Genomic DNA, 12,986 nt, shown 5'->3' with positions numbered 1-12,986 from the left:
TTTATAGTTTGTAAAAGTGTACAATCTACTTTTACTAGCTCAACTTTGTTTAGGACTATATTTTATGCACAACAAATGAAAGGTGCACCGTCTGTCAGAATGAACGAAATTATTCATTCTTCTTTCTATCTAAATAATTTCCACTTAAATAAAAACTATGTGATAAAAAGAATCTCAAATGGATAATGATTTAATATTGAATTTATCAAACGAGTTGAATAATGTCCAGCTTTTGCTCGCCAAGGCTCGCAAAAGCTGGATATTTTTCAACCAGTTTCATAAATTTAATATTAAATCGTTACCCATTTGAGATGCTCTATTTATGTTGGTTTATAAAAAATATATATAAAAAAACTTTATACATCGATAAATACTCAACTATATCACGTAATCCTATAATATAAATGAAACAGATTTATGCCTTTAGTGAACTTTCCAACATGGCTGAATTTAATCTGCAATTTAACTTGTTATATTTTCAAGATCAAGAGTTTGCCTCGAGATTGGACGTTCTTTGTAAAGTACGTTTTATTTTAAGCCCAAAGGTAACTACATAGATAAATAATGTTACTGATATGTATCATAAATGAAACAACTTAGAGTTTTAGACTTGCTAATCATTTATTGGTTCCAAAACTGCATTTGAGACAATACGGGTAATATCTTATAAATGTATCATTAGTCCTGCTGGGCTATGTTTTATGACATCATCGGAATGTCAATGGAGTTTTGTATTCTATATTATATTATTATTATTTAAATTATTAGGTAAAAAAAACAACATTATATATACATGTATCTCATCGTTCATATCGTTCGATTCATTACCTCAACACCATGGCTAGCGTCAAAAGTCAATAAAACTGTGCTGCTGCTTTAGATATGTGAAAAAATCAATTGAAGCTGCATTTAGTATGACAAAATGTCACCATATGGTTCTAGAAACAGATGGCGTGTCAACTTGGTATAAATGAGATCCAAACAATTCGTAACTTACAGTCTGTGTGAGGAAGAAGGATAAATAGCATTAACTGTTTGCTTCTTTCGCTCGTAACACAGGTAAACCTCTCTCTCTCTCTCTCTCTCTCACACACACACACACACACACACACACACACACACACACACTCACATACATACATACATACATACATACATACTTCAAATGAATTTTAGCTCCAAATTAAGCTTAATGCAATTTTTTTAATGAACTCATTCGGAAATGTCTTTTGGAGACTAAATGAAACTATTAGGACCACGATGAGTAAATACGTAGCAATCCAATAATATTCTTATTTATGTGTAATATATGCCTTTACAAAAGAGTCAGATGTGATTAGTTATTAATAGTGAGTATTAGTACTAATATTATGCACTTTTAACGTATGTACATAAAGGATATCATAAACGCAAATATTCGTTATTTTGCAATTATATCAGCATAATAAACCTCCTTATTAATTATCTGAGTACATATAACCATACAAAACTGCCTTATTAATTATCTGGGTACATATCACATACAAAACTGCCTTATTAATTATCTGGGTACATATCACCATACAAAACTGCCTTATTAATTATCTGGGTACATATCACCATACAAAACTGCTTTATTAATTATCTGGGTACATATCACCATACAAAACTGCCTTATTAATTATCTGGGTATATATCACATTACAAAACTGCCTTATTAATTATCTGGGTACATATCACATACAAAACTGCCTTATTAATTATCTGGGTACATATCACATACAAAACTGCCTTGTTAATTATCTGGGTACATATCACCATACAAAACTGCCTTATTAATTATCTGGGTACATATCACATACAAAACTGCCTTATTAATTATCTGGGTACATATCACATACAAAACTGCCTTGTTAATTATCTGGGTACATATCACCATACAAAACTGCCTTATTAATTATCTGGGTACATATCACCATACAAAACTGGCTTATTAATTATATGGGTACATATCACATACAAAACTGCCTTATTAATTATCTGGGTACATATCACATACAAAACTGCCTTGTTAATTATCTGGGTACATATCACTATACAAAACTGCCTTATTAATTATCTGGGTACATATCACTATACAAAACTGCCTTATTAATTATATGGGTACATATCACATACAAAACTGCCTTATTAATTATCTGGCTACATATCACATACAAAACTGCCTTATTCATTAACTGGGTTCATATCTCCGTATACAACATTCCTATTACACATCTTCATGAAAAATAATTTCTTTGACTAAATCAATATGTTCAAGTTAAGTGTCAACTTTGTATCACAAGTGCATGTGCTACCTATCTTTTCAGCCACCATATCAACTGCATTGGTTCCATAAGCGATTTCTGTTTCCGATATGACCTACACAGTTGTTATTCTCATAGCAGCCATTGCGACGACTATTTATACGAATGGAGAGCTCAAAAAGTAACGTACAATAGAAACCATGACAATATAAAATATATGTGTCAACATTTCTAGCTATCATTTTAAGTGGTCACATAAAAAAGAAAACATTGTTTTGTACCTTTGCTACCTTTTTTAAATCATAAATAAGCAATGTACAAATGAAAAAATAACATTCTTAAAATCAACAATGATAACGGTATGATTCAAGGTTCTAATCCATGAAGACATGTGTTGATGGCTTATTGATATAGACGCAGTGATGGTGTTTAATTTCGCTGATTATAATAAGCAGTAGTTTCAGAATATTCAAGATGTATGTGAAGTTTACTCAAAGGATAGCTTAGTTTACTATTACAACAAGATATTTACCAAACTACTAAACTTAAAGACTTGAGAAAGTGGTTAAGATTCTACTATGGACAAACTGAATCAGATCAAGTTTAAAAACAATTAGCACGTTATTCATCATTTCATCAAAAACGTAAAACTTAAAAAGGTTGTGACTGATCTTCGCTTTGTTTATCTTACAAAGCATGCTTTGGTTAGTGCTTTAGCGGAAATGTATAATTAGATTTTAAATATTAATTTTTACAACATTCATGCAGTTTCTATATTTTAGTTGTAGAATAGTTGATTTTCTCCAATTTTGGTATTTAATACTAAGTAACTTATTCTTACGGGGTAAATATATAATCTTCTTTCTATAAAATTTCCACTTTGAGACATGGAACTTTACCTCTAATTTATCTTCCTTGGTAGGTATGAACTGCTTTGAAAATAACGTGTGTGTGTGTGTGTTTCATTTTCTTTTCCATCTCATGCTATAACATTGTCTCTAGTTCGTACTTGGTTACGGTACCGGAGACAATTCGACCTGGAATGACTTTGAATATAGAGGTCCATCTACTGATGAATCATACACGGACCTCTGTTAATGCTCGGCTGCTGAATTCGAGGGATGACGTCATTGCTGAGGGCAATAGAGTGTTTTCCACAGGCAAGTTAAACAAACACTGCTTCTGCACTTCATGGAAAATGTAATGCACTTTCCAGACTGCCTTGGTTATAACTTCGAATTTCGAATAAAACTTCGAAATTATTAAATAGCTTACCGGTGACGATGATTATTAGAAAAGTATAATGATTCATTTATTAGTATGTTATTGATAAATTCTAGAATAAAGGCATTGCTTTTCGTGTATTATAATAACATTGTTCCTCAAGTCAAGAAAAGGAAACATTTACACAGAAGACTACAAAAACAATCACTTTATGGCAACCAACGTATCTAATGGGAAAGTAAAACATGTATGATTTGTAAGCAATTAATTCATCGAATTGCTCATTCCAAAAGCTGGTGAGTTATATATTTAAGTCAGTATTGTGTCAAATAACCTTCAGATTTTCTACTTGATTTTCTACTTGATATCAATCGGAAATAAAAACTAAGGATTGATATTTTGTTTTGATTTTATCCAACCAAACGAACAAACGATTTCAATCCATCTTCCTCACATTATTTAAAGATAATATAGCAAAAGTTGAGTTATTGTATACACCCAATATAGTTTATGGTGTTTAGATCTTCGGACCATACGTTACACGTATAATTTTTAATTGTATTTTGCGGTATATTCAGTGCATACATCTGGGGTACGCAAGTAATTAACACCAATGACCACTTTAACCCAGCTTGATAAGATGCAAAAATGTTTTACGTTAAGTACTAAGTGCTTCGTATAAGGTCGACACTATGAGGGTGTTGGATGGTAGAAGTTTTTAGTATACGGTGGAGAGAATTTATTCCTTGACGTGAACACTGAATGAGGGAATCTTGAATGAAAGATGTTTTTTTAATATACGGTTGAAATCATTGTGGTCACTTCTGCAGAATTACAGGTAAACAAGTTAATCACGTTTCGAAACAAATTATATTATGGTAATATAACGTAATTACTACAGACTCAAAAATGTAAAAAAGCAGAAAGTCAATATTTGCTCTCGGCGGGTTCTGGGGGAAGTATAGTTACAAAAAATGATATTCCATGGAAGACCCATACCCAGACTTCGTGACACAAAATATCATACTGTCTAACTAAGGTGTATATAATTTAACCCTACCTTTAGTTTTAAATATAAAACACTGTAAGACAAGATCATACCCCACCTATAAATAATATCACTTAGGTCCCCGATAAATAAGGTTAATATACACATTTGGCGTCGATTATATCCCCATAAATAAGATTAGTTATTTAATTTGACATTGACTCATGTTTCTTAGGCATTACTCTTTCAGCCATGTTCGTGGATCTAATATCAATGGAGGTATGTAAACTTACCAGTTTCTTTCTGTTACTTCATGCTTTTTTATTATCAAAACTGTCTTTTCTTTACATTATGATTAGTATTACTGCCAATGGATCAAAATAATATCATCAGAAATATATATACACAGCGAACGACAGAAACAACTAGGAAAGGATGCATGTTTCTTCTTACTTGGGTGGAATTATTTAAAATTGTATAAGTTGTGGAAAATGTGCTAATGACTATACTCAAGCATTTTGTTATGATTGAAACTTATATTTTTCCATGTATGATACCATAGAATAATCTTAACACGTATGCTATTTAATATTTACAATAATAGTTCCAAATATTAATGTCAATACGCATACTATTTCATTTTACAATAATGATATCTAATATTTAATATTGATTGACGTCTGTAAACGCACCAGTTTCTTTCTGTCATTTTCCTTTTTTCTAATTGAAAATATTTAATGATTCCATTTTATACATATTTAGCTTTTCAATCATAACAGTCGTTAATTAATATATCTCATTTTGAACATTTTCTTTCAATCTTTTACTTTCTTCACATGCGACTATTTAAAACGTGTAGTTTTCTAACTCTTATGAAAACAGCTTCCTAGTAACATGGTTTCTGACAGCTACCGAATAAATGTAAAAGGAACAGGAGGAATCGATTTTGAGAATTCTGATTATCTCAACTTCCAAAAGAAGAGTTCCTCTGTTTTAATACAGACGGACAAGGCAATATACAAACCAGGACAAACCAGTAAGTCTGTTTTCTGTGATAAATCATCTGCTAATTTAAGATAGTTTATATTGCATATATTCATCAATTTGCTGCAACCTGCCTTGAATGAGAACGTTGAACATTTCCCATACTTCGATCCAGGCTTTTAAAACAGAGACATCGGTCCCGAATGGGAACCTTAAACATTTCCCATACTTCGATCCAGGTTTTTAAAAAAGAGACATCGGTCATGAATGGGAACCTTAAACATTTCTCATACTTCGATCCAGGTTTTTCAAACAGAGACATCGGTCCCGAATGGGAACCTTAAACATTTCTCATACTTCGATCCAGACTCTTAAAACAGAGACATCGGTCCTGAATGGGAACCTTAAACATTTCTCATACTTCGATCCAGGTTTTTAAAACAGAGACATCGGTCCCGAATGGGAACCTTAAACTTTTCTCATGCTTCGATCCAGTCTCTTAAAACAGAGACATCGGTCCTGAATGGGAACCTTAAACATTTCTCATGCTTCGATCCAGGATTTTAAAACAGAGACATCGGTCCCGAATGGGAACCTTAGACATTTCTCATACTTCGATCCAGGTTTTTAAAACAGAGACATCGGTCCTGAATGGGAACCTTAAACATTTCTCATACTTCGATCCAGTCTCTTAAAACAGAGACATCGGTCCTGAATGGGAACCTTAAACATTTTTCATACTTCGATCCAGTCTCTTAAAACAGAGACATCGGTCCTGAATGGGAACCTTAAACATTTCTCATACTTCGATCCAGGTTTTTAAAACAGAGACATCGGTCCTGAATGGGAACCTTAAACATTTCTCATACTTCGATCCAGTCTCTTAAAACAGAGACATCGGTCCTGAATGGGAACCTTAAACATTTTTCATACTTCGATCCAGTCTCTTAAAACAGAGACATCGGTCCTGAATGGGAACCTTAAACATTTCTCATACTTCGATCCAGACTCTTAAAACAGAGACATCGGTCTCGAATGGGAACCTTAAACATTTCTCATACTTCGATCCAGGTTTTTGAAACAGAGACATCGGTCCTGAATAGGAACCTTAAACATTTCTCATACTTCGATCCAGTCTCTTAAAACAGAGACATCGGTCCTGAATGGGAACCTTAAACATTTCTCATACTTCGATCCAGGTTTTTAAAACAGAGACATCGGTCCTGAATGGGAACCTTAAACATTTCTCATACTTCGATCCAGTCTCTTAAAACAGATGTATCTTATGAATCCGTTTCTGTAAATTAACAATCAAGGTTCCACAGATTCATATCCATGCGTATAATATTTCATATTTACATTAATGAATTCGTAGATTATTACTTTTTATACATATACTTTTTCGTATTTACAATATGGATTCCATATATTAGTATTAATACATATATACATTCATACTTATAATAATGATTCCATAGATTAGTATTAATATGTGTGATCTTTCATCATACTTTTGTAGCTGCAAAATATTGTAGTGCAGTGCATGGGCGCCCGCACATAGTGGCAAGGGGGCACTTGCTCTCCCTGTACAGGTTTTCACCTCTAAACATGCTTTGCTCTACACTTTATGTTCCCCACTCACGAAAACAATCTTGCGGGCGCCTGGTACAGCGTATTACAAACATGCTGACGTTTTGGAAATATTATTGTTTATAATGAAAGTATTGATCTGAAAATATTTAATGAATAGATAGAATTATTAGGCTTCTCTGTGCTACGAATCCACCCTAACGCGTCATTATAATTAACATTATCAGCATCATCGTCATCATCATCATCATTTCTTCAATTAGAAGATCTATACAACATATATGCATATGTGAATGACAGACTATACAAGGACATGACACTGGATTTATAAAAAAAAAAATTTCTCTCTTTCACACACACACACACACACACACAGAGAGAGAGAGAGAGAGAGAGAGAGAGAGAGAGAGAGAGTCATTAAAATTATAGATACATTAGTTATTATAATACTTTAAGCTTTAGAGTACACCGGCGTGTTTCTATTCAACCAAAAGTTGCTGTTATTTTCAGTCCTCTACCGTGCTTTCTCCATCAAGCCTGATCTTAGCCTCATATTTCAACCGATGGATGTGGATATATATGTAAGTTCTCAATGATGTAATGTTAGTCTGATCGCTCGTTAAATGACGTTAATACATACTTCAAAAGAATGTCATCTGTAAACTATTTCCTGCTAATAACCTATTCTATATCCAAAGAATTTTCATGACATAAACGTAAAGTACTCATTATCAAAAGCATCCTTAATAATAATAATAGTAATAATAATAACAACAACAACAATACCAATGATATTGCTTGTCTTATTTCGTGACTTTGCCTTTGACCTATTATTCATTAATTCAAAATGCATTAGTTTTTAATGCAATTCCATCTTTCTCGTGGTAGTTCCTTATGCTTGTTTAGATTTTCAGGCGAATTATCAACATTCTATATTATAGGACCCAAAAGGTAACAAGATAATGCAGATAAAGGAAGTGAGTGATCCCAGTGGGGTGTATCAGGGGTCCATGGTGATGTCCTCAGAACCAATTTTAGGAGATTGGAAAATAAAAGTAACACAAAGAGTAAGCAGCCTTTATTTAACGTGTGATTTCTCAGTAGGTGGTGGCGTCTATCCATCAACACACGAAGTTATTCGAGAGAAATGTTGTTGGCTAGTTCAACTTGAATCCGTTTTCATATAAATGCTTACATTTTATTGTTACTTCGGTTTTAAATTCTGCAATTATCTACTTGCTGTTGCACAGATAACTGAAATTTCGAAAATGACATTGAAACTGAAAAACCCATGCTAAAAGTCACAACGACCAGGCACGCACAAAAATAAAACAAAAATGTTAACTGTTGACTGGCGTGGTTATCACATGGTGTTGCAAAGAAGCTATATATATGATTCACTGATAGAAAAAAGTGGTCACATTAGTTTCGGGGTTTCGAAACATAGGAATACAGAAGAAAAACAGGGTCGATTCTATAGATTTTGGTCGGAATAATAGAACTGATGTCGTCATTAGGGCAATATATCTATTAAAATCACATGTTTTCTGTCTAAAAGGAAGATTTTCATCTTCCAAAAACCTCTATCACAAGTCCAAACGTACTGAGTATTCGAATGAATTCCAGCGATTTTTGAGGAGAAGAAAAAGATATAATCCCAAATGTCCTTTAATGAATTAACAAAAATAACAAAATAATGACAGTCCGAAAAGTATTAATAATGAGCACTTTGCAGCCAATAATTTAAATAAATAAGTCCTCTCAAATAAAAGCTGAACTCAGTAATAAGACTGATTTAACTTTACGATGTTATGATAGGAGTGAGTAATTCTAATACAATCAACCTTAATATAAAAACTTAAGACACAATCTGAGAACCATGATGAGGGTCCAACGTTCATTTCCATAGCATTCTACGCTATCAATAATCGTATATTGATCCCCACTACTCTGTCATCGTAATGAAAATCTCCATCACATTGGTATCAGAATTCGTTTCTAGTAAATTCTAAGGTCATAATCAAGGCTGTGCCAAAAACTCCAACTCAGCTAACAAAGACCCTACATGATATTAGACATGTAAGGCCCAACTACTACCCTCAGTTATGAAAAAGGGTCACTCACAGAATGCAAATTATGCATAACAACACCCATTGGGTGCGTTGGTATTATGTGAACAATATACTCTGGAATATAAAACAAAGAAACACTTAATACAACAGCATCGTAATATGAAAGATAAATATTGTATGAGAGTAAGAAATACGTTGGCTTCTTATGCCAGTGATGATTAATGGTGGTACTTCGCTTTGTTTTTCAGTCAGAGACAGCGGAGAAAATTGTGACAGTTGCTGAATATGGTAAAATTGTCTTTCCTACGTTTTAGTATTTGTTTTGGAAACAATAATAGTTATGCGAGTAATTAGGTTTCCAAATTACGTTTTCATCTAGTCATAAAATAAAATGGCTTGGCTTGAAGTTCATTCATTTCCCATTATTTCCAATGTCCTCAAGACAACTGTCATTGTCAACTAAAAGTTCTTAAATGAACGAATATTACAAATAATGGACCTTTGATCACCTAATGACCACTCATCAGAAACCGTAATTTCACACTTGCATGTTTTTTGTTCTTTCACATTTCTATGTTTCCCCGGTAAGCCTTGCTAAACACAAATAGTAAATATCTTCATTTATTATATTACCAACGCCTCCAAAAATCACTTGCCCTTTAGTGATCACAAATGTCATTCTTGTGGTCATGAATCACAGTTGTTTACTCCTCTGGAATCAACCACCAACCGGACTTCAACATGATTACAGATCTGAGTCAGAATCAATAGACCGACTATTTGAATAGACTTAAAGATGTGTGTCTGTCGTTCAAGCAACTGCTCGAATGTGCTTGCTAACACTATCACATCGTCGAGATAGATGACCTAAACATTATATCACAGCGTGGCTATGATTGCCTTCATCAAACGTTCTAATGTCCCGGGCATGTTTCACAGACCAAACTACATCACTTGGAACTATTACAGATCCCTTCTAGTTGCAAACACCGTCTTAGGTCCGTCAGCCTGTACGATGTCAACTTGCCAGTACCCCGATATCCAATGTCCATAATTAGTTCATGCCCAACAGCTAATCAAGATGATCATCGATTTTCAGAAGTGGGTATGCATATTCTGAGCTCTATGGCCCACGCAAAATCGGTTCTGTCCATCTTTCCTGGTTCCCAATACTGTCCGAGCAGCCCAAGGTCATACTGACGGTTCTATAACTCAATACATCGTCGATGGAATTGCAGTCTTTTATTTGGTACTCTGATTAGGGCTCAAATCCTTAATGCCTGACTCATCTTTATCAAAAACTGTGCAACATTCGTTAGACTAATTACTGTGAACAGCTGCTTGATTTTATGTCAAATGGCTGCTTCAAGGAAGCTTTTAACTTCAGTTGCCATCTTGAACAGTCTGACTTTATGTATTTTTTTAAAGAAAAAACATAACCGAAAAAATAAATATCACAAAAATATCCAAAATTGCACCGCTGCCATCAGAGACCCTTTCTTATTACTCGCAAGGGGTCTTTCGGCCGAGAGAATTAAATCTCTGCGTGAGCGTGGCTTGAAGTCTATTATTTGCCCTATTTCAAGACGGCAGTCTTTGTCCACTTTCCACGAATACTACAGATAATTTCTCTAATCACCTAATGACCACACATCAACAAACTTTAATTTCACATATGCATGGTTTTTCTTGTTTCACTTTTCTATGGTTGTTCCAAGTTGAATATTAGTACTTCATTCAATGCAATACAAAACACGGCCCTATCACTTAATACTAAGAATTATTTATATCTCGAATTGCTAAACACATATATTTTAAACTACAGAAATAATTCCCGATGTTAAGAAATTTTAGAGGGTCCTTTTTACGAAACTAATAAATGTTATCATAAAATCTCGTAAATAATGTATATTATGACGTCTGCTCCTATAAACTGATTAATTACTTGAGCTGAGAAATATATTTCCAACACCGATTCCCCATGTTCAATATATAATCCTAAAATGTATTATTAAAATATACATAATCGCACAAGTGTACTCAAGTTGAGTACTGGTGTTTTCAATCATTCACTAATACTATGGCAAGCAAGGGGTCTTAGAGAACGTTACTACCTTAAGAAATCAAGCAATACCTGCGTGAAGCTGGCTCGATGTTGATGTTTCCCCTATTCAACGCAATTCGCGACAACAGTACTTGTCAATTGAAGAGTTCTCAAACAGATATATGCCACAAATAATTCCAACTAATCAACCAACTACCGCACATTCAAGAGGCTTTTGTTTCACACTGCGTGTTTTTTCTTGATTCACATGTGTATGATTTCTCAGAAGGTTTTTTTTCTTCCTGGAAGCAGATCAAACTTTCATGAAACGAACTACCAAACATGATCCACCTTAATGTATGGTATCTGTCAGACTATGTTAGCAAACACTGCATACTTACACCTTCATCACAACTAAAATACAGGTTCTACGGAGACAGAAAGAGATCACCAGCATTTCAACGATACAAATCTGAAATGTCACATTTCGCTCTTATAGCTACCTCCAGGGGCAAAATCTTACGGCAATTTTCTACTATGTTTACAATCGCATAACTTTATTTAGGACTGGTTTTCTAAAAGTACACAAACCAATTCTAATTTACGTGATTTTGCTACAAATTGCAAACAAACGACTTACGACCAATGATAATGCACATGATTAATCAATATACAAAAAGCAGATTTGCATTACATAGAATTACAAACTATACAAAAACGAAGTATATAATTGTGTATGGTTTATCTGTATGACTCTGTCGGGTCAATCCATTTAGGACTATTGTGTCGTCCTTAAAACAAGCATTCAACAGACACGGGGACACAATGATTGCCCACTCTTACAAGAATTTTCCCTTTGGGACATTAAGGTATTTTCCCCCTATTAATAGTTACTATTCAAGAGCACATGAGCTGCGGTGGGGAGTTTTGCATATATCCATATATAGAACGTAATACAGACAGTTCGTTAAGCTACCGCTTAGTGAATCGAAATAGAGGAGACAGAAGCTGGAGGTGGTTTTCTAAAGGTCTCTCGCGATGCTCTTTTACAAACCCAAGACACTTAACTACACATTCAGGAATCCTGACTGCGAAGGAACTCGTTTCTTTTCTAGTCCAAAATACAGCCTGTTGATACTAAATATATGACTCGTTTATAGGAAGATTCTATCACCCGCTATTAAAACATAATCCACTATATGTCACAATAAAAACCTACTAGTAACAAATCAACAGCATTTACTCCAAAAGAACTATATCTCATCATCCTTCACCGAAAACTAAAATAAAAACATATATTTCGTATATACAATAAACATTTCAAACTAATTATATTTTACTGTTATATAATTCAGTTACGACTACGCGTATCCATTCCAGTTGCCTGGCTTGAACTACAAAAGTCGATCGAACAAAATTATAACAAATCTATCGAAGATTCCACCACTGCCACCAAACTATCTCACCTGTAGCATGCAAGGGAACGTTACTACTGAGCAAATAAAACAATATCTGCGTCAGCTTGCTTAAGGTTGATGTTGACCCTATTTCTAAATACTTCAAGATGATAGTCGTTGTCAGCTAAAGGTTTCCTAAATGAGCCTCTACCGCAGATAGGCTTTATCTAATTTTCAAAGGACCAGACGTTCAAGGACTGTAATTTCAAATTAGCATGTTTTTCTTGTTTCACATTTGTATTATTTATTAGTACGCCTTTCTATAATCAAATTTTCATGACACATACTACGAAACTTGATCCAAATACCTAACTACAGTCCTATTAGTGTTATATCAATGGC

At 33.9% G+C, this 12,986-nt stretch overlaps 1 protein-coding gene across 1 annotated transcript in view; it reads left to right on the top strand.

Annotated features, from left to right (window-relative positions):
* The first annotated feature begins 935 nt into the window (after positions 1-935).
* The window catches only part of LOC149797854 (CD109 antigen-like), a 53,128-nt gene continuing 41,077 nt past the window's right edge, over positions 936-12,986 (top strand). Inside the window, exons 1-8 of the mRNA XM_089962867.1 lie at positions 936-1,059; positions 2,349-2,466; positions 3,288-3,445; positions 4,748-4,776; positions 5,380-5,533; positions 7,582-7,652; positions 8,013-8,138; positions 9,392-9,431. Of these exons, the coding sequence (XP_089818993.1) occupies positions 2,396-2,466; positions 3,288-3,445; positions 4,748-4,776; positions 5,380-5,533; positions 7,582-7,652; positions 8,013-8,138; positions 9,392-9,431 (649 nt within the window). The 5' untranslated portion in view covers positions 936-1,059; positions 2,349-2,395. The remainder of the gene's footprint in view (positions 1,060-2,348; positions 2,467-3,287; positions 3,446-4,747; positions 4,777-5,379; positions 5,534-7,581; positions 7,653-8,012; positions 8,139-9,391; positions 9,432-12,986) is intronic.

Source organism: Sinohyriopsis cumingii, chromosome 6 (genome assembly GCF_028554795.1).
Source record: "Sinohyriopsis cumingii isolate HCF-2022 chromosome 6, ASM2855479v2, whole genome shotgun sequence".
NCBI lineage: Eukaryota > Metazoa > Mollusca > Bivalvia > Unionida > Unionidae > Sinohyriopsis > Sinohyriopsis cumingii.
This window is presented reverse-complemented; position numbering and strand designations above follow the sequence as displayed.